At 34.8% G+C, this 23,083-nt stretch overlaps 1 protein-coding gene across 1 annotated transcript in view; it reads left to right on the top strand.

Annotated features, from left to right (window-relative positions):
* NAMPT (nicotinamide phosphoribosyltransferase) overlaps positions 1-17,647 on the top strand; it is a 38,335-nt gene extending 20,688 nt beyond the window's left edge. The window contains exons 7-11 of the mRNA XM_045827307.1: positions 2,784-3,009; positions 5,779-5,898; positions 10,592-10,732; positions 12,070-12,204; positions 14,327-17,647. Of these exons, the coding sequence (XP_045683263.1) occupies positions 2,784-3,009; positions 5,779-5,898; positions 10,592-10,732; positions 12,070-12,204; positions 14,327-14,437 (733 nt within the window). The 3' untranslated portion in view covers positions 14,438-17,647. The remainder of the gene's footprint in view (positions 1-2,783; positions 3,010-5,778; positions 5,899-10,591; positions 10,733-12,069; positions 12,205-14,326) is intronic.
* The last annotated feature ends 5,436 nt before the right edge of the window (positions 17,648-23,083 follow it).

Raw genomic sequence — 23,083 nt, 5'->3', positions numbered from 1 at the left:
AGTATCTGTGTATTAGACGCTTGACTAATGGTTTTATTTCATAGTAATAACATGTGTATAGTACTATAAATCTGAGAATAAAAAGATAGTGTCAGTGTCATCTTTAGGGCTTTCATCTTAACATGGTGAAAATCCATTTTACTTATACAGTCACATAGTATTTACTACATTTGTAAGTGTTCAACTCCTTAATATAAATTAAGAGTATTTCAAATGACCTTAAATATAAAAGTCTTTTAAACAACAGTATAGTGAATAGAACTTCACAGCTGACATATGGGTGGCCTTGGGCAAATCACTTATCTCTCTGTTTTTCAGTTCCTCCATCCAGCCAAACAAAAGGAGGAGCAAAAATTTTACATCTTTAACATCAGCTGGCATAAATGAGCTGATATCTAAAATAACTTTTAAATAAGTGAACTCTAAAATTTATAGCACTGCCATTATTATAGATATTTTCTTAAGAAATATGTTAATCTGGGTTTAGAAATATTCAGTTGCATAACTTTTCCCTCAAACTTGGGAAAGGTATCTAATTATGTACCGCACACTGGAATATTAGCATAAGTAGAGTTCATTGAGTAAATATTTATGATCTTCATAGACCAAATACTATACTAGAAGAATAGATAAAACATTTGGATTATGTGCAGGGTGCTTTAGGAAATGACTGGGATAATGAGATGAAGATACTCATCTTCCTACCTAACAAAGTACATCTGAAGTACAGAAGCAAAACCTGTGCTAGAGTACACATTTTGGAAACCCTCATCACACAGTATTTTTAAAAGCGTATAGTGTTTTTCCATTCACAGAGGTGTATAAAGGGAGACAAGTGCCCAGATCAGAACCTTTGGTCAGAATGAAGAAAGGAGAGAGCATAAGATCTGTTGGAGACTGAAAAGGAGCTGTAGAAGTAGGAAAAAATCAAAACGTAGGAGGTGTTATTGAAGTCATTGGAGAGAAAGCTTCAGGAAAGTTGAAATGCCACAGAGAAAACATAAAATAAAGGCTGAAAATGAACAGTTAAATTTGCTAGACATGATAAACACAAATAGCTGAGTTAGATGACTATTGATACAATGCTAGTAAAACATAACTGCATAAGCAATAACTTCTAACTGTAGGATATTTTTTAATCAGTTACAAAGCTCTGCAGTATTGCAAGTCTAGATTGTGTCCCTGATAAAGAGGACAGTAGCAATTCTTTGTTTTTTTAATCCTCACATTAGAATATATTTTTTATTGATTTTAGAGAGGGGGACACACACACATCACTGTGAGAGAGAAGCATCAATTGGTTGCCTCCTGTATGCCCCCCAACTAGGGATCGAACCGACAACCTTTTGATGTACCAGACAATACTCTGACCAACTGAGCCACCTGGCCAGGGCAACAGTAGCAATTCTTAATATGAAGAAAGGGCTTCTCTTCATCATGTCTTAATTTCCCCTTAGCCTGTAGATGTTTGCGTAATGCCTATGATGCCAACGTAGTTACTGGCAGCCTCTAGTTGTTTAGAAGAGTGTTCACTGTATAAATAGGCCATTTCTCCATTTCAGACAAGAGTAGTGTCTCTAGGTAAATAAACCTGAATGGTACATGCTCTGCTATGCCCAGCATACCATTGGCAGCATGGAAAATGTTGTTTACTCTAGTCCTTCAGAAAAAAAGTAGAAATGAAATAACAGTTTGAAACATAAATTAGTATGACTCTTCAAACTATTTGAGATAAACTTAATCTGCATAGTGTTCTACAGTAAATGAATGGGTTGTCTTTTCATTGCTTACGAAAATGAGGTAAAGGCAAAGACTAGAAAATTGGGGAATAAAGAAAAATTACTTGGCATGAAGAAATGGCAATCTTCAAATTTATTATTTTGTATATAATAAAAAGATTGTATACATGGGTAGGCATAAGTAGGTTGACAGTTGTGAGTATGCAAAACACTTTATTCTTTTATTATTTTTTATTATATTATTATTAACTTATTTTTCCTACTTCTGTATTAGTAAGCCCACAAGTACTTAAGTTACATATTATTAATCTGTTCAATAAGAAGAACCATTATTGAGGACATTATAAAAATCACTGTAACAATTCTTGCTTCATAGAAACTCTCACACTTTATTTCCCATCTAAATTATGTTTTGTACAAACTAAATATTAACATTCTTATTCCATGGGCATATATTAATTAGTATATAATCTATAAATGAAATAAATGACTTACCATTAGAAGATATAATAGGTAAAGATTTAGTTAACTATATGGATCTGTATATAGGTTAAATAGTTGCCTTTAAATTTTAGATTTTGAAAGATAAAAAAGATCAAATACATGTCTGCTATTATTGGAATATGGTTTTGAAAATTCACAGGAGGGAGCTAAGTGCTTTACATTGCCTAGCAAATAATGGGAGCATGTGTTCATTTTTTCTAACATCTGGGTATAATGAATTGAGTGCATTCAGTAAGTGCTTTTTAATTCACTGAGTTCAAATGAGTAGGTTCAGGAGTACCCCCCAAAAAAGTTGAATACGACTTAGTAGCTAAACTAACTATTGGAAAGGAAAAATATTAAGTTATAAATATTAACTTTAAAAAAATTATTCAAAGGGTGGTTTAGTCCAACTATTTGACTAACCTGCTGTGCATTCTTTAAACTAAATCACTCACTTTCTCTGAAGTGTTGATGGTATAGTATAGTAAACATGAGATATGATTCAGGAACAGTAATGTGTCCGCCTAAGTAAATCTGTATCTTCATTTTGTTTTCTAGTACCATAACAGCTTGGGGGAAAGACCATGAAAAAGATGCTTTTGAACATATAGTAACACAGTTTTCATCAGTGCCTGTATCTGTGGTCAGCGATAGCTATGATATTTATAATGCGTGTGAGAAAATATGGGGTGAAGATCTAAGACATTTAATAGTATCAAGAAGTACAGAAGCACCACTAATAATCAGACCCGATTCTGGAAATCCTCTTGACACTGTATTAAAGGTAAATTTTAATACATAACTTGATTATTAAAATGCCTGTCGACCAGCTGCATCAACACTACTTTTGATTTTATTTATACACATGCCATTTCAGAGCTATCTGGACCTTATTTTAGAGTTGCAGCCAGGAGAGGGTAATAGATTTGCCCAAGGTCACATGTTAATAACAGAAAGGGTACCCAGACTTATGGGTTACTTATATAAACTGTCAAATAGACAGTTAAGTACTACTGATATTTTCTGCTTACTTTCAAAATTAATAAATAGCATTACCATTTTAAGGAATCCTGTGACTTAACCAAGTTTATAGTTTGTTTATTTTTCTTTTATCACAAGCCATTGCTATACCTTTCAAATTCTTAGTGCAAAAGAAATATGTGCAAGGTGATGTGGTAAAAAAAAATTTTGAAAATACTTACTCTTCAAGTAGTGATTCTTTTTTTTTTAAGATTTTATTTATTTATTTTTAGAGAGGGAAGGGAGAGGGGGGAGGGGAGGGGAGGGGAGGGGGAGAGGGAAACATCAATGTGCGGTTGCTGGGGCCTGTGACCTGCAACGCAGGCATGTGCCCTTACTGGGAATCGAACCTGCGACACTTTGGTTCACAGCCCGCGCTCAATCCACTCAAGTAGTAATTCTTTAAAGGTACTTCAGTCCTCAGTTTAGCAGTGTTGTCTATTTTTAGTGTTCAGGACTTGGTTTGCCTTCTTTGAAAAGTACTAAATTAGAGCAGGTTATTTGATCTTCATCACTAGAAAAATATTGCATTAGGTGCTGTACTTAAGCTGTCATTTACTCTCTATGATAAGTATTACATTCTCTTTTTATAGACCAAGACACAGACTTAGATAAAGAGGTTAAAGTAACTTGCTCAAGGTCACACAACATGTAAAATAGCCAAGTATCCATTGTCATTGTCACCTTCTCATTTTACCAGTTTCCCAGCTAATGATTGGATGATAAATTACCACTTAAAAAAGGGGGAATATAGAACCAAGGAAGTCTTTTCTTATCCTGTTATGTAATAGGCCAATCTTAAAGTCTTTTTTTTAAGATTTTATTTTTAGACAGAGGGGAAGGGAGGGAGAGAGAGAGAGAGGTAGAGACACAGCAATGTGTGGTTGCCTCTCATGTGCCCCCAACTGGGGACCTGGCTGGCAACCCAGGCACTTGCCCTGACTGGAATCAACCTGGAGACCTCTTGGGTCGCAGGCCAGCACTCAAGCCACTGAGCCACATCAGCCAGAGCCTTAAAGTCTTATCTTAGCCTCAAATGTTAACAGATTTAGTTTTAGCAAATTTAACAGTTTTCATGTTTTTCCTGTTACCTAATAAAAAATATGTAGACTTAGTTTTAAGAATAATAAAGTCTGGCCCTGGTTGGCGTAGCTCAGTGGATTGAGCGCCGGCTGCGAACCAAAGTGTCGCAGGTTTGATTCCCAGTCAGGGTACATGCCTGGGTTGCAGGCCATAACCCCCAGCAACCGCACATTGATGTTTCTCTCTCTCTCTCTATCTCCCTCCCTTCCCTCTCTGAAAATAAATAAATAAAATTTATTTATTCAAAATAAATTTTGAATACTTATTACCAAAGTATTTGTTTTTTTAAAATTTTATTAAAAAATAAAATTTATTTATTCAAAATAAATTTTGAATACTTATTATCAAAGTATTTGGGTTTTTTATTTTATTAAAAAATAAAATTTATTTATTGAAAATAAATTTTGAATACTTATTATCAAAGTATTTGTTTGTTTGTTTGTTTTTTAATTTTATTTATTTATTTTCAGAGAGGGAAGGGAGGGAGATAGAGAGAGAGAGAGAAACATCAATGTGCGGTTGCTGGGGGTTATGGCCTGCAACCCAGGCATGTACCCTGACTGGGAATCAAACCTGCGACACTTTGGTTCGCAGCCGGCGCTCAATCCACTGAGCTACGCCAGCCAGGGCTAATAAATAAAATCTTAAAAAAGAAGAAGAAGAAGAAGAAGAAGAAGAAAGTCATCAATATGGAATTTCCTCATTGTTAGAATCATCAGTCTATTTAGGAGAAGGGAGTGTTGTTGAGGAGGAAAATTGTCTGATAGGTCTTTTGAATCTCTAAGCTTTCTGAGAAATTTTAAATCAATGTTTGGGTATTTCAGCTGCTACACAACTTTTAGTAGTTAATGAATGAGTGGTATGTTTTGCATATTATGCAGTTTAGCTTAAAAATTGTGTGTCATCTTTAATTGAGGAGAACTTCAGAGAAATTGGGTTATATGTGCTTCATTTCCAACTTTGTCTTGCAAATCATAGTTCTCTGAACTTTGTAATTCAAATCGATTTATATTTGTTTTAGCAAAATTAAACCAAACAAAACTATTAGGGACAAAAAGAATAAATCCAAATCAAAAGTATAATCAAGAGTTTGTTAAGTAGTGCTTTCTATACCTTTATTTACTATCTTAAGCTCCTAATGTTAAAGGGTTTGATTTTTTTTTTAAATGAATCTATGTAATTTAAAAGATGTAGGGAAAAATACTGTTTTGAGACACTTTACTGTTAAAATGATGTGATAGAAATAGAATGCCTGTTTCTAACATAATCAGAAGGAATTCAGACTAAATTTTGAAAGATTTACACATAGGGTAAAATTTTTTGAGTAAATTGTTTTTTATATTCTCAAGATTGTCTAGTAAATCAAAGTCACTTTTTTAACTTTGGAAAGCTTTTATACTTTTTTTTCATTTTTAGTTATTTTGTGTTGGGTGTGTATTTTTCTGTACAGGTTTTGGATATTTTGGGTAAGAAATTCCCTGTTACTGAGAACTCAAAGGGCTACAAGCTGCTACCACCTTATCTTCGAGTTATTCAAGGGGATGGAGTAGATATTAATACTTTACAAGAGGTATGTGTTTATATTAAGTGTTCCAATAAGATAACCATAATTGAACTCCTTTTTTATTAGTTTGATAAATAACACATAATTTCAGCACAATTTATTCTTTTCATAAGGGTGTGTGTCTTTTCTGTTAATTGCTTAGATTTTATAAAGAATAGTAACTTAAAGTATAGAAGTACCAACCAAACCACATTTGCTATTCCCAGTTCTCACTGGCCACCCTGGATGACAAGCCTAACGAAGTATCACTATCAAACAAGACAATGCCAGTCAAGGAATGTTCCTTGTATATAAAACAAAAAGTCTTTCTTTTTTTTTTTTTAAGATTTTAGTTTATTTTTAGAGAGCAGAAGGGTGGGAGAGAAACATCATTGTGTGGTTGCCTCTCACTCACCCCCACCAAGGACCTGGCCTGCAACCCAGGCATGTGCCCTGACTGGGAATCAAACCAGTGACCCTTTGGTTCACAGGCTAGCACTCAATCTGCTGAGCCACACTAGTCAGTGCTAAAACAAAAAGTCTTGACACTGCTCATACAGGTTCAGTTTTAATGGAGTGGAGCTTCACATACTCTAACCATGTGAAACACATGTATTCATATGTGTGTTTTCAAAATTATAAAATGGTTGGTCAGCTCTTCTAAATTAAGCCTCGACTGTCATCACTATTATTGTTAGATTTAGTCAAATAGTGTATTATGTTAAACTTTTGCCTCTTTTATTCTCAGATAAGCTTCTGAAGAGCTATAACTTCATAAAATATACTCCAAAAAGTTATGGATATCACTGATTTCATAATGTGAACTCTCTGCCCTTATAAACCATTGACATTTTAATGTATACCAGTCCCCAGTGGTATCCACTTGTATAATATGAGTCATCGAAGATTTTTCTGTTTGACAGAATTTAGTGTGGTTAGAGTAAGATCAGTACTCAAATTTTAAATAACGTGTTTTCCAAAGAGTCATTTAAAAGAAAGAACTACTGAATAGAAGAAATAGGATTTCTGTAGTGATATGGATTTAGAGTTCCAAAATGAGGTTTCTTCCACCAACTCTCCCAAACTGCTTTGCCCAAAAAAAGTGGAAATTCCCCAGACTCCTGTAAGACATTTGGGTTGGAACATTCGGGGCTTTCCTGTGAAAGGGAAAGAAGAAATAGAAAAAAAGTCTGTAGTGATGAGGAGGAAGACCTTATTTTAGAGATCTCAGCGGGCATGTGTAATTTCTGTTGTCTTTTTAGCTCAGCTGAATCAAAGGTTTCTTATCTTGGCATCCCATTTCTACACTTTAGGCAGTTTAGTAGGTACCCTCTTTATCCTTCTTTCAGATGAAGAAACATGGGCAGGATACTGTACCATTTTCAGGAAAACCATTAGCTCCAAGTTCTTCCCTCTACTTATATCTGCCCTCCCTTGTTCCAGTGGTGGGCCCTAAGTTGGAATGTTCAATCAGGTATTTGAACTTCCCTTTAGAAACTGAAACTCTTGGCTTTCTTTTTTTCTTTTCTTTTTTTTTAACTATGAACAAGAAGACAAATACTAAGACAGGCACACAAATAGTGATTGGCATTGGTAAAACCTTAAACAGAATGATCAGAGAATGAATAATTTGTATAATGCAAATGTACTCATGTTGATTTACCTAAAGAGTGAAACCTGCTTTCTTCATATTGGAAGTGGGTCAAAATAAGTTTTTAGAAGCAGAAGGAAGGATTTATGTAGTGCTTTTGCTTTTTATATATACTAAATTGGATGCCTTAATTTTGACAAAATGAAAAATCTGTTTAATTTCAGACATCTGACTTCTTTCATTGACTGTCAGCCTCACTACTTGGACTGCTTATTCCCAGTCTTCCCTGTGACATCCACATGAAATTTATGACATAAGCTAGCCCTAGCTTGTGTGTACCAAAATCAATCTGCTTATTTAGGAAAAGAAGCAAAATCTCTTTTGTGTTGGACAAAATACAGATGTCTTCTCTTTCTGTTTGTGTCTTGGTTAGGGATTCAGTCATCTTGATTATCGGGGAGACCTCTCTATTGGTGTGGTTCATTAACAACGTTAAAATGATATCAAATTCTCAAATTTTGGTGAGAAGATTTCTTTGCAAGTGAAGTCCCACATATTTTAAACACTTTTCTTTCCTTTTAGCTATCCTACTATTTTTCCCTAGAACCCTTTTCTTTACATTTCCAGGAAATTTCCCCTAACCCTCACAACTTTGGTCCATAGACTAAATAGAAGATTTATATAAATCTTAACAATAGGGACACATTAATTTATCTAAATATAATGTATTGTAAAAACAATTATAGATCATAGTGCATGATTGAGATGTATGGATCTGATAACAAAAATATTTTTAAATTTTTTATTGATTTTAGAGAGATGGAGGGGAGAAAGACACACACAGAGATACCAATTTATTATTCCACTTATTGACGTATTCATTGGGTGTTTCTTGTATGTGTCCTGACTGCGGATTGAACCCACAGTCTTTAGGACAATTCTCTGACAACTGAGATATATCCAACCGGGGCACAAGAACATTTTATTTAAATACTGATGGCATAATATGGTTCTTCTCATTTCAGTTAGATACCCTGGGCATAAATAGGAAAATGAAGAGTAGTGTCTAATAGTTAAATTTTGTCAATTTATTTCTAATCAGATTTCCTTTTGATGGTATGTGTAAATATTTTTAAGTAATAATTTTCTCCCAGATTCTGTAATTTCCTGTACTCTTAACAGAACAGTTCACTTAAACTTTAACTTTAAATTGTCTGAATTGTATAACTTTTGGTACAGCTATATTAGAAGAATATCTTTAAGAAACTAGGCCAGGAGTGCATAGATATGACATTAAGTGATTACTCTGTAATTTCCTCATTCTTATGCTTCTGAGGCATATCTAAAATCATGACAGGTCCAAAACTTATTTTCTGTTTGTTTTTTGTTTGTTTGTTTGTTTGTTTTAACCTCACCACCTTACCCTCCAATTGTTTCCCTTTCTTTTCCTCCATATTTGTTTTCTATTCTTTACATTTCTTCCATATTGAAATTCACTGTTTTGAAACGTCTTAATTTTGTATTGTTTATAAGATTTTTATTGTTTTAGTTATACTGTGTTCACGGTTATATCAATAAAAAATAAATCTGAATCCAGGACCTTTGAATACTTTTGAATTCAGGTTTAATAATAATGACATGAGACTGAGTTTATATATATATATATAGCCTAAGGAATCACTTTAAATTAAATTGTTTATGTTTTCATCTTGATTCATCACATATAGTAGAATTAGATGGGATTTAGGAAGAAACTTGCCTTTTTTAATGTGGGATTGTTAAAATACTTTTATTTTTCATTGTTGTAAAATAGTAGATACATCAGGTTAAGACTCTTACTATTTGAGGAGAATATAGTGAATTTATATTAATGATTTGCATAAAATTAAATCTGCTTATGATTTTCAATTATTTCTGAAAATTCTGTTTCAATAAAAAGGAACTAGACTTTCCAGTACTTCCTTTTTACTATTCTCATGAAATTAAGGAACAATTACTAAATTTCACTTGAAACCTTCTGCCCTTTTTTTAAAAGATTTTACTTAATTTCTTTTTAGAGAGGGGAAGGGAGGGAGAAAGAGAGGTAGAGAAACATCAATGCATGGTTGCCTCTCTCAGCCCCCCTACTGGAGACCTGGCCCCCAACCCAGGCATGAGCCCTGACTGGGAATCAAACTGGAGACCCTTTGGCTCATAGGTTGGTGCTCAGGCAACTGAGCTACACCAGCCAGGGCGTGGCCTTCTACCTTAAAAGTGATTCAAGATATGATACATAAGACAGATGCAGGGTAAATAAGTCCTACTTAGAAAAAAGAAATATGAATGACAATAATAATGTAGTTTAATAAATCAGTGTAACTTAAATTATGTGTCCCTTGATAAAAACTATTCTAGTTGTCAGAACTATATGTTCATACAGGTCTCTCTAGCTGGCTTGTAGATAATATTTCTGCCAAAAATGATCCAATGATAAATGTTAATGCCCAGTCTAGTCATAATTGTGTTTATGGCACTGGAGTTCCAGCCAGAGTAAAATGACTCTGACAGCATCTGAACAGATATGTAGGAGAGAATATTTTATATTGTTTTACCACCAATATCAGTTTATTTTTTAAATGCCCCATTACATTTCACATGTATTATGACATGTGATAGATAACTTACAGTAATACGGGACAAATGTCTAGGTTTCATTGCTTGTGCTGCTGGCATCTGGGCCACAACTACAGAAGGCAGAGAAGTGTATTCAAGTAAACTTAGCTACTTATAACCAATTTTTTTCTTACCCTCTAATTTCCTTCACTTCCTTAATCCTAACCACAGGTATGACGACAATACAAAATCCCTTTCAGGTTGCCCTTTTTGGGATAGGTGGATTTTTAAAAAAGAAAATGTGGGATGTAATTTTGTATACACTTTATTATTTACTATGTTGTAAGACAACTGTAGGATGGGTTTATTCATCAGTATGGGCTATTGATGCATATGGGCCCATATTATCTTTTTCTTCCAAATTACCTTCTTTTTCTTCCAAATTACCTTCTTTTTCTTCCAAATTACTTAGTGTTTTTGTTGTTGTTTTTCTCTTCCAAATAATTCAGCATTTGTTTTATTTTTTTAATCTTCTAGATTGTAGAAGGCATGAAACAAAAAAAATGGAGTATTGAAAATGTTTCTTTCGGTTCTGGTGGAGCTTTGCTACAGAAATTAACAAGAGACCTCTTGAATTGTTCCTTCAAATGTAGTTACGTTATAACCAATGGCCTTGGGGTATGTCCTGTAACCTTTACTAATATGTTAGCACCTTCTTTATGTGTCTATGTAGAATGCAGTTATAAAGAATAAAAGGTCCTGAGATATTAATATATTGTCAGGTATCACTCACTGTAGCTCATAAAAAAGGAAAGAAAAGAGACACTAGGTAATAAATATAGCATGGCTTAAGACAATAAAGGAGACTAGGAAAAATGAGATGAGAGATTCAGAGACAGTGCAGGTCAATCATTTTCCACTGCTCCCTACAGTATAGAACTTTGAATAAAAAATTGACCCTACTTGACTAGGAACATCAGCTAACCTAGAAAGGTGGAGTGTGAGGTTGGAGTTCTGTTACCAGAATCATGTGCTCATAGCCTTAGAATAGGGGAACCCAAGCTGCTAGGCAGCTGAACGGTATTCCCCTTAGCTCTTCATACAGTCCAGTGTCCAACCCACGGCTCTTGGGCAGCATGTGGCTCAGGATGGCTATGAATGCAGCCCAGCACATAATTGTAAATTTACTTAAAACCTTTTTTTTTTTTTTGCTCATCAGTTTAGTGTATATGTTTTTAATATGTGGCCTAAGACAACTCTTCTTCTAGTGTGGCCCACAGACGCCAAAAGGTTGGACACCCCTGCTTAAGAGTCCATGGGTCAGAGGGTTGAGGAGAGAAATCCTCGCCTAAGAACACAGGGTTCAATACCCTGCTTTGTTCACCTCCACCTTTCTTTGGAGATTACTGGGATTGACCCATCTGCTTCTTTCAAAGCCGTCACTAGTTGCTTCTTACTATGTTTTGCCCCCTGCCTTTCTGATTGTGAAGCAAGCATTCTGCTCTTAGGTTCTCTAGGTCTTTTTTGCTTCTAATAGTAACAAGGTAATAGAATAAAAAGTAACAAAATGGAAAGGTTATTAAATAGGAAAGCCATATTAAATAGTAAAATCCTACTTCTGGAGCCACAGATTATATAATTGAGTTGACCTGGAATTGTTTTTCTAGCATGCCTGTGCTATGCCTAGATCAGTTTAAAGACAACTTGTAATGTAAAAGAAGATACCTTAAGGATTAATGTTAACCTCAGTGACTTCCTACAAAGGAGGATTTGGTGTTCTGCAGTGGTAAGAAGGGATAGCCAAGATTTAGATTTTGTTTTTTTCCTAGCAGAGGACTCACTCTGTCCTCCAAAACATGCTAGAATTATGTTTCTAAAAGTTTGATGTGGATTGGTTTCATTATACCTATAAAATGCCTTAGAATTTATACATAAATTAAGTGTATGGCTTTTTAAAATAGAGTTAAGTGACCATTTCTTACGATTAGTCTTCTTTTTCTGAATTTGGATTTCAGATTAATGTCTTCAAGGACCCAGTTGCTGATCCCAACAAAAGGTCCAAAAAGGGCCGATTATCTTTACATAGGACACCAGCAGGGAATTTTGTTACACTAGAGGAAGGAAAAGGAGACCTTGAGGAATATGGTCATGTATGTATCTATGCTAATGAAGTTTTGTTTTGTTTTGTTTTAACAGTAATAGCTTGGCTCTCCAAGTTTAAAAAGGAGGATTTTATGTTGTATTTTAGTTTTAAATTATTTTCAGAACAATTTTTTTGGAGGACAAAGTAGTTTTTTATAAATTATACAATAGCTGACTTAGCCTACCCAATTAGGATGAAAAACAAAAAATGGTTAGATCATAAATGTGAGACTTATTTATACATTGGGTGAAATATTTTGTAACATTCAAAAAAAGTAAAAGTTTTTCCAAATAGTGACCAGCAGAGTAGTGACTATAAGTTTCAGCAAGCTGTTGTATTTGATCTTCCATTTTTTGCCCATTAGCAGAGAATTTTTTTTTTTTGCCAATTAGTAGTGAACTTTTTCCAAAGAGGAATATTACAAACACTTAAAGGATGCTCTTACACTTCCCATAGCTATCTATATTACTATAAGCTTTGGTAATTTTAATAGTTAAAAGAAAGGCTCTCCAAATTCTCAAATGTTGTTAAAGTTAACTTCATTTTTTAAAAACAACAGAATCCAGTCTAGATGGTTTTCTTTAGTCTCATTTGATTGTCACAGCAACTCTATGGGATAAAAAGGCAAATTATGTTACCTTATTAGTGTAAAAGGTGAAAACTATGTGATTACATAAGGAATAAAATGTGAAACCTAGACTTAACTGTTTTCGGATTCAAGTCAACCAAATTGGAAAAATTTATAGTATGCTAAAGTAGCCCACATGATCTAATGGTCTTTAACATATACAAGTATGTTTATATTTGTGAACTCAAAAGTTACAAAATTTCTATTTTTGAAGCCTCTGAATTAAAAAACTACTCAATTTTAGAGGGAAACTACTCATGAATATATTCACAAGAGAAAATTTACATTAAACATAAACACATTAACTTATAACTTTAGATTTGTTATACCATTTCAAATATTCTACTTGTTACTTTTATTATATTTTAAGATTTTGAACCAGAATTAGCAAAGTAACATTTTTGTTAACTTTAATGAAAAAAAGTTTATAAACAAATTTTAGAATTAGATCCCTTTATAGAGCCTGTTTATGCAGTTCTTTGAGTAGCTTTCACTTAATTGTAGCTACCAGGACTATCCTGAATTACTTTAGGCATAATCATAACTATTAATTTAAAAAAGGCATTGATATTAAGCATATATGAATGATATTCCAGAATATTTAAGGCAGTATCTAAGCATTTTGACAGGTTATATTTAACTTTATGAAAGAAAATGCTATGGCTAGAGCAGTGCGATTTAAAAAACAATGATATGTAATATCATATGTTTCACAATATTCAGACTACATAGAAAACTTAAGCATGGTAGATTATGTTTTTTTCAAGGGGAAGTTAGAAGCAGATAATTCTTCAGTGAGACAGTAGTGGCTTTAACAGACCCAAAAGGGAATTTAGTCCTAATTTCTTAAATTGTCTTTGCTAATATATCTTTGCTGCCCTTGCAGGGATCAAATGGATTACATATATCAGTGACTTTTGGATATATACAGTGTCTCTTTAAATCAGTCACTGTGCATTAGTTAAGAAATCAATAATTATTTTTGTTTCTGTTTAGGTTTGGTTTCTTCTTTTTCAGGGTTTTGTTTGTTTGCTTATTTTAAATCAAAAACTCGGTAACTAACAAATTTATTAAATTCCAGGCTTATGCATTTAACTGGTGTTGAGTCTGTTGGCTAGGAACAAGGGAAAGTCTGGCAGGTTTTTCTTGTTGCACTGTCAGTGGTGATTATCAGCAACAGCCAGGGTTCTGGGCAACTCGTGTTCTACCTGGGGGGGAGGGGAACATGGGGTCATCTAGGTGTTTTGGTTTTTTCTTTAAGGAAAACTGTCCTAAGAATGTAATGTTAAATCATTTCTGTTCATAAAAATTAAATATTTCTACATAACCATTTTAGATAATGCTTTGCTCTCTGCCTGCTCCACCAGCATTCTCTGCATATAAAACAATTTCATAACTTGAGGCATAACTCTGTATTTACTCATTCATCAAGCATCGCATACGGTAAGTATTTTGCTTGATAGTCTAATCATTAAATTTTAGTATTGTTATATTTGTGCAGGATCTTCTCCATACTGTCTTCAAGAATGGGAAGGTGACAAAAAGCTATTCATTTGATGAAGTAAGAAAAAATGCAAAGCTGAATATTGAACTGGAAGCAGCACCTCATTAGGCTTTGTTTTCTGACTGCGTGAGTGTTCTTGCCTGTGTGTGAGAATGTGTGATACATAACACATTGTACAGATGTGTGGGGTTTCTTTATTTTATGATACATTACAGCCAAATTATTTGTTGGTTTATGGACATACTGCCCTTTAATTTTTTTCTTTTTTTCCAGTGTTTAGGTGATCTCAAATTAGGAAATACACTTGACCATGTAAAAGATCAATGCTCAAGTAAGCTTTTTAGGCCCTTTGCCAATAGATAGTAATTTAATCTGGTATTGATCTTTTCTCAAATAACAGAACTGAGAAACTTTTATATATAACTAAAGATCACATAAAACAGATTTGCATAAAATTATGATTGCTTTATGTTTATATTTAACTTGTATTTTTGTACAAACAAGATTGTGTACGATATATTTAAAGTTTCAGTGATTTAACACTTTCCAACTTTTCATGATTTTTATGAGCACAGACTTTCAAGAAAATACTTGAAAATAATTTACATTGCCTTTTGTCCATTAATCAGCAAATAAAACATGGCCTTAACAAAGTTGTTTGTGTTATGTACAATTTGAAAATTATGTTGGGACATACCCTATAGAATTACTAATTTCACTGCCCCTTGTAGAATATGTATTAATCATTCTACATTAAAGAAAATAATGGTTCTTACTGGAATGTCTAGGCACTGTACAGTGATTATATACGTTGGTCATTGTATTGTACCAGTGAAATGCCAAATCTGAAAGGCCTGTACTGCAGTTTTATATGTCAGATATTGCCTGTGGCTATAATATGCACCTCAAGATTTTAAGGAGATAATGTTTTTAGAAAGAATTTTTGCTTCCACTATAGAATATATACATAAATGTAAAATACTGACAAAAATGGAAGTAGTGTATTTTAAAGTAATTACACGTCTGAATTTATTTTTCCTATTCTATGGTTAATATGACTTAATACTGGAATGGGTAGTCAGTGTACTTATTATTTTAAATTTTTTGATTCTGTTATATTTTTCATTAAGTTTTTTAAAAAATTAAATTGAACATTAAATTGTATGGACATCATTTATTAATTTTAAACTAAATCCCTTAATAAATAGGATTTCATTAAGTTTTTAAATGAAGATGAATGATCCCCAATGAAAAAGCATGATGACATGTTTGAATAGAAGAATCTTAACCAGAAGCAGAAAGTTGGCTAATTTCAAAGTGTTCAACCTCACAATGTTCTAGAGTGTTAACTGCTAGATTCTGAGTCAGTCAGCACATCTGACAGGAGACCATTTGTTTGTCTTTTGGGGTTTATAATTGATTCCTTTACATATAGGTCTATTCTTGTAAGGCAGGGGGTTGGACATCTATGGCCCACAGGCCAATTTGGACTGCGCTTTGTTTTTGCTTTTGCTTTTTTTTTTTCTTTCTTTCTTTTTTTTTGGTAAAATCTTGTCCGTGGCAGCTTTCTTAGGCAGTAGCAGGAATAGTTGCAGTAGTGACCACATGGTCCAGAAAGCCTGAAATGTTTATTATCTGGCTCTTCAGGAGTGTGCCTTGAATTTTATGAGAAATAATGGTTTTCAGGGAAGAGAGGAGGCTAAGTTGATACAGAGTTCGTCTCTCTTTTGTCCTTTCTTTTCTCATCAAAGAATCTGGTTGGAAGACCGATTTAGAAAAGCTTTAACATATTAAATGTGAAATTTTATAAATTGAAAAGCCATAAGTCATCTGACCTGAACAGTTACACGAGAAAGTAATTTTTTTTGCAGATGATTCTAAACACTTGTTTAATGTGAATAGTAAGCGTTATTCTCTTTCAGTACAAGTTTTCGTCCTGTAATTTCTGGTAAAAAATAATTTTAAGCTGATTTTTAAAATGTATCCAAGTAACAATTAGTAGCATTAAAAAGAACACATCTTCACAAAATGTGCTAAGGGGCTTATAGTAAATTAAAAGAAAATACATTTATTACCAATAATACCTGTGATGACCACCCATAAGTTTGATTTTGTTCAAACACTGGAATTATACTACAGACAGTATTATTTTGTACTGTGAATTTCAGCAGTTTCAGAGTATCTAGAGGAGTTTTATTTTAAAATTTTCAGTGAATGCTAAAATCTGTACATTTGGACATGGCCATAGATGGCAGGGCAGAATGATTAATTCTGTTAGCTCTTAGCCACTTGTAACTGATTAATCCTGAATTTCCATCCTAAGCACTTAGTATTAGCCCATCACCATTCTGAGTAGCAGTGGTTAACATAGATAATCAGATAGAACTCTGCCATGTCACCCTTAAATCAGCCTAACTATACCAGGCAAAAGCAAATGGCATGTGGGTTTGCTTAAATCTTTAGATTTGCAGCTAACATCAGTTAATCCTCCTCAATTCGTAACATCATGAAGTATTTGTATTTTAAATAGGAGATAGGAGTTCTGTGTTAAGACTCTTTATTTGTACTCTATACTTAAAGTAAAATGGTTTTAGTGATTATCCCTTATTTCCTTTCTTGAAATAAATTGTTATGAAAAATATTTTATAATTTGGAAAACTAGAAAGAGAAAAATGGCAAGGTATTTATTGTTCTGTTTGCCATAATTTAGAATTCAACATTTAAACAAGTATTTTGTAGTTTTACATTCCTTTTTAACCCATTCAGTGGAGAATGTCCACTTTTCTCCAAAGTTGTATGTTAAATCAATTCTAATATGTATTCGACATCAAAGATAAACATTTAATAAACATGGAAATAAAGTTTAGCTCTATTAGTGAAACGTTAAATTTGACTGTGTGCTTCCAATAATGGCATATTTCTAGACTTGCCTTTTTTTGGTCTTCCTTCAGTTCAAAGAATTACAGAGTGAGAGGGAGAGGTGTCAAAGATGACTCCTGTTTTCTGCTTTGTGCAACTTTATGAATAGCAGTGCCTCTTAACTAAGAACACTGGAAGGAGACCAGTTTTGGGGAGAAAGCACAATTCCTGTATAAAGACTTGAGACGTCTTTGAGATACTTAAATGTGTATATTAGGTAGCTGGGTATATAGATTTGGGGGCAGAAGGGTCTCATGATAAGAATTTGATGTATAGATGGCCCTTGGAAGCACAGGAAAAAGTACTTCTCTAAGGAGAGTGTAGAGCATGGCCTGGCAAACCACAGGTCAGACCTAGTCCTTCATCTATTTTTATAAATAAAGTTTTATTGGAACACAACTTTGCTCATAGTTTAATTATTATCTGTGTATGCTTTCATGCTACAGTGACAGCGTTTAGTTTAACAGGGACCTTACAGCTTGCAAAGCCTAAAAATAATTTACTATATGACTATTTAAAGAAGAAAATGTGCCAAGTTCTGCTTTAGAGTAAAGAAAGGGCAAAACCATAGGATCTCTGAAAGTTAGGTGGGAAAAGGTGAGCAGGCAAAGGAGATTGACAAGCAGTAGCTAAAGAGGTAGAAGAAAATCGGGAGGAATAAAGTCATGAAAGCAAAGGGAAGAGAGTTTTCCTGCACAGGTGTTTAATACTGCTAAGAGATCAAGTAGAGTGAGAAATCAAAAGCATATATTGGGTTTAACCTCCTGGAAATAATTGGAGGCTTAGAGATTTCATTACAGATAGTAGAGGAGGCAGATGTCAGAAAGAAGCTACACTACACAACTCTGAATTTGGGACATGAAAAGGAGAGAATGAGGCAGTAGCATGTTTTGCTTTCCTTTTTTCAGCTATTGCTTTATCTTTAAAAAGGATCCAGGAAAGAGGGAGAAGTTAAAGATATAAGAGCCAGAAGGGAACAGTGAAAGTATTGGGTTCCACAGAAGGTAGAAGAGGATGGGGTCCGAGGCACTGGTGGAGGGATTGGCTCTTAAATGGAAGGGGGTGTTTTTATTTTAGAAGGAAGAGAGGCTAGGTGTATATGCAGATTTTGTCAAGTCAGAGACCAGAGGGATAGTTTTTAAAACTGCAATTTCAAAACAGTTACTGTGGTGAATAAAGTGACCCGGAGGTATAATAGGATTGTAGAATAATGTGGAGGACCCAACTCTGGTGAGTGAGAACTTACAGTGAAAATTTGCCTGCTCTGATTTTTTTTCTTTCCCTTCCTAGTAGCACTGTGATGCTTGGGTACAGACACAGAGAAAATGGAGACACTTGGAGTTTTGCTAGATAAGTTTAAAAGAAAAAGAGACAATAATTGAATAGTGATTGAAATAATTGAGTTGTTGAAGTAATGGTCCCACAGTATCTAAACTGGATAGGTGAGGGTGTGAAGGCAACACAAAGAAAGCATTGCGAGCTCGAGTCCAGTGGATAGTCTAATGACAGCTCTGATCTGCTGGGAGCTGAACAGGCAAGTTTAGGACAAGAAACACTAGTTGTGACACCATGGATGCCTGGATTTAATGATTTGAGAGGAGCAAGTTCATGGTGTAGTACAATCCAAGGTGTGACTTTGCAGTGGCCAAATGAAGGAAAGGCCATTGGAGACAAGACAAGACAAGACAAGACCAAGAAACCTGAAAGGACAAGTGGGTTGTATGGGTAGACAATAAATCCTCCAGGAAGATGGCAGAAGTTGTAGTGGAGAGGAAAACTAAATCAGGTGCCAAAGTGTTCAGTGAGTGAAGGGAAGGGACCAGGCAGCAGTGAGGAGGGGTGCGAACTTCAAAGGGATCAGGCAGTGGGAAGTGCTGATAGGCAGGCCTGCACAAGGAGCTCAGCCACTTGGAAGGGTCCAAACATAGCTGACAAGTACCAGCTGATTAAAAAGTGCTTGAGTACAGTTGCCAACGGTTTGATGTCCTAAACCTTGTTCCTGTTCCTTCCCTCCATCCATTTGACGACTAAAATGGATAAGGGAAGGAATAATTTAGATAAAAAATTTCTTGGTTTCCTTAGCTTGCTACAAACATCCCTTTTACTGATACAGGCCCAAGTGTTCAAGCCTTTAAATATATTTTTAAATTTTTGTTTGTTTTTGAGTGTTTTAAGATCTACATTTTATTTTTTAAAGAGGCCAGCCACATCAGTCTGTAGCCAGTTAAACCAGTAGCCTCTCCCATGTATTCAGATTCTTCCCACGTCATTTTAATTTTTTATTCAGAAATTTCTCTAATTATTCTCTTCCCCAGAGACAACTGTATTTGGTTCACAGTTCTTCATTCCATTAAAGTTTATTAAAATATTTAAGTTATTTCAGCAAAGAGAAATAGGTTCTTAGGAATTTAAAATCATTTGAGTTATCAACCTCACCAAAAACTTCTTAAATTAACATGAAAATGAATTCTTAGGAAAATCAGGAATTTGCCTGCATACTGTCACATGGGCTGACTGACCCCTCACCTCACTGGTATACAGGACTTTTGGTGACTTCATTGGTATATTCACAAGGGACCTGAGGCTTTTACCACTTTTCAGAGCTAACCTTGCTCTCTCAGTGAGTAGTGTAGCCTGCCAGTTGATTTTTCTACCAACTTACAGCATAATCTCTGCAAAAAAGTACAGTTTTGGTTTATATTGATTTATGTTATCCCAGAGAAAAGCATCATTCTTTGGTTGGAAACAATTCAGTTTAAGAGTTATTATCCTGACCCGCTGTTCTTAAAATTTTAAGTTTGTAATTGGCTACTGAGCTGTTATATCTTTTACTTAACTAGGGAGATCATTCTGTAGTTGTTATTAAAATGAATTAGCTCTTGTGCTTATAAGCTTTCCTGATGAATTGGCTAAAAGTTTACTTCTGATTAGGTCTTCATAAGTTACCTGAAGATTTCTACCAGATTTCTGAGCCTGGGGAAAACCAACTCCTAACCTTCAGCCTTTCCCTTTCTACTCAGCCAATAAACAAACATGTTCCTGTTTCTCCTCTTCTTTGAAAAAAAAAGAAAACATAAAAGTGCCTCCCTTAATAACACCAGCTGTGGGTCTCCCTCCTTGTGTTCACATCCAGATTTTCTGAGCTGTGTACATTTCCTCTCCATTTACTGCCTCACTTCCTGTCCAGCTCCAGTCTGGTTCTCATCCCTCATTAACAGTGACCTTTCCGTTGTCAAATGAGTATGTGGCGTTCTCACAGGAGGAGCTCTCCTGTATTTACCATTGCTCATTCGTTGGGAATACTTAGTTGTCTTTTATGCTATAACATCTTGAATCTCTTCTCTAGGGCTCTTTCCATAATTACCAATACCTTTTAAATGTCGGCATGTCCCATTTATCTCCATATTTCCCTTGCCTGATCTCATATGGTCTCAGGACTCACCTATCTACCAAGGCCTCCATGCATTCTTATCTCTAGCCCAGACTTTTGACTTTCCCTACCCATCTATGATACATTTCCATCCAGATACCTACTCAAGTGCACCAGATCCACACTTACTATAATCCTTCAGCTTGGCTGCCTCATTGGCAGACACGAGATTTCCTTCTCCATTAACCTCCCACACATGTAATCCACCTCACAGTCACTGATTTACCTGCTGAATAATGTTACAGTCTGTCTGCTCCCCAAATCCCATTTCAAGCTCACAAGTCTCTTTCTGAAACAATATAAAAAATGCCCAACTGGATTTCCTATTCTCAGCTCCCTGTCTCTCCCACTCTGCTACCAGAGTATGTAACAAAATATAATAGTTTCAGTCCCCTGCTTAAAGTACTTGGTGTTCCTTCTTTTAGCCTACTGGTAATGCTCAGAAACCAGCCAAACCCAGAAAACCTTCCCTGGTCTGGCCCATGCCACACAGGTAGCTTCATGTCTGGTCCTTCCTTTTCTGTGCCAGCATCACTAACTTGCAGTGTGCATTAACACACATGCACATAGAAACATTACACTATTTTCTGTTTTACTGCCTTTGCTTATGCTGACCCCCTCAGCCAGGATGCCTGCCTTTGGCCAGCCCATTGTAAGTATTAGGTGAAACATTGTGCAGCTCATTCTGCTCTCCCCTCCCCACGTGCCCTTCTTCTTCTCCATAGGTATTGAGTGTATTTGTAAAAGCACTCACAATCCACAGGTCTGTCCTATACAAGGCATCTGTGTCTCCTGCATTCAGCACCTAGTATACATCAAATGTTTGTTGAGTAAATGTCATTAAGATAAACACTTTTCTACAGGGCTTTGATGCCCTGTATAATATACCCTGAACATTTTAATAAATATTTCAAAAAGGTGGAGCATTTTACTGTTGATTTAAGAGATGAGTAACTTAAGCATGTTCACATATTATCTTTTTGAAAAATCCTTACAGTAAATTCATAAAGTAAGGTTGTGTCTTGAAAATATAGATTGGAGAACTAAGGCATAAAAAGAATAAATTACCTGCCTAAGGTTGCCTTGTATATAGTTCAGTAGTTCATAACTTTCCTTGGGTCTTAGACCTTTGAGAATTTGCTTAAAGCTATGGCTGCTCTTCACTGAGAAATTCTCATTTACAAATAAAACAACTTGTATGTAACAAAGTGATTGTTCCGCAGACCACAGTGAGAACACTAGTTGGCTACGGAGCAGAGGTCAGCATTCAAGGTGCATGCTCCCAAGTGGCCTTCCCTCTATTTAAACATCTAATGGTGCTCTTGGAAATTTTAAGATTTTAATCACATTAAATTGTTTTTTAAATAAATTAAAGTAAATAAATATAATTTTAATTAAGCTCCCAAGGGGTTCTATGGATTCATTGATGTGAATTCCAAAATTGGTGGCTGTTTTAAATGGCCTTTTTACAGGTGGTGAAAGAGAAGCTTGGGAAGTAAAATTAAGAAATCTGATTATGTACTGTGGGAAGCTTAAGAAGAAATTACAGGAATCTTCTGTGCAATCCAGCAATTTTGACAAAAGTTTTCTTTGTATTTTTATTACTAGAAGATTCTATTTCCAGATATGTAAGCAAGCTAGGTAATTCTGACCATGTTCCCTGAAAACGTCAGAAAACAAAAACTAATGAGTAACTTTTTTAAATTTAAAAAGTATTGAACTAACAGGACAGTAAGAAATTACGAGGTCAAAATCCAAGTGAAAATGGAACTCTGAAGTGGTAGCTAAGCAGTGAAGGTGCTTTTGTCTTGGGGCACATACCAAACCAAGGGACTCTGACCTTCAATTTTGAGAGCCTAACAAGACAATAAACAAATCAAAAATCTTCCTGCTATAAAGCAGGCCCCCCAAAAGGCTACACTCAGGATGAGAATGAACCAGTAATTACTAAGCCCATCCCCACACCACTAGGGCACTGCAAGGAAATTTGCTTTAGCTCTGGGCAGACCAAATTAAGAACAATCGGCAAGAAGTGGTTGCAGACAAACCCTTATACCTACTTGCAGTCCAATTCACACCCCCTACACTTTACAAAAACTTCAAGCTATAGTTGTAAAGTGGACTAGTGGAATTCCCACAGTGACGGACAGAGTATACATCCTCTCTGAAGGGCTACTCCTCTTGATGCTCAAAGAATTCCTAAAAATAAGGAAAATGGGCAACTCCCAAAGTAATCACACAGGGAAATGGCACCATGAATAAGGGCAGCAGGAACAGAATCCTTAAAATACATTGAAATTATAAGATAAAATATGCTTAATATGTTTTTAAAAAATAAAATAGCTTGAAAATATAAGCAAGCAGTGGGGAACTTTAAATGACCTAACAGATTTGAAAAGGGGATT

The sequence above is a fragment of the Phyllostomus hastatus genome, unplaced genomic scaffold (genome assembly GCF_019186645.2).
Source record: "Phyllostomus hastatus isolate PE091 unplaced genomic scaffold, TTU_PhHast_1.1 phas_scaffold_78, whole genome shotgun sequence".
Classification (NCBI taxonomy): Eukaryota; Metazoa; Chordata; class Mammalia; order Chiroptera; family Phyllostomidae; genus Phyllostomus; species Phyllostomus hastatus.
This window is presented reverse-complemented; position numbering and strand designations above follow the sequence as displayed.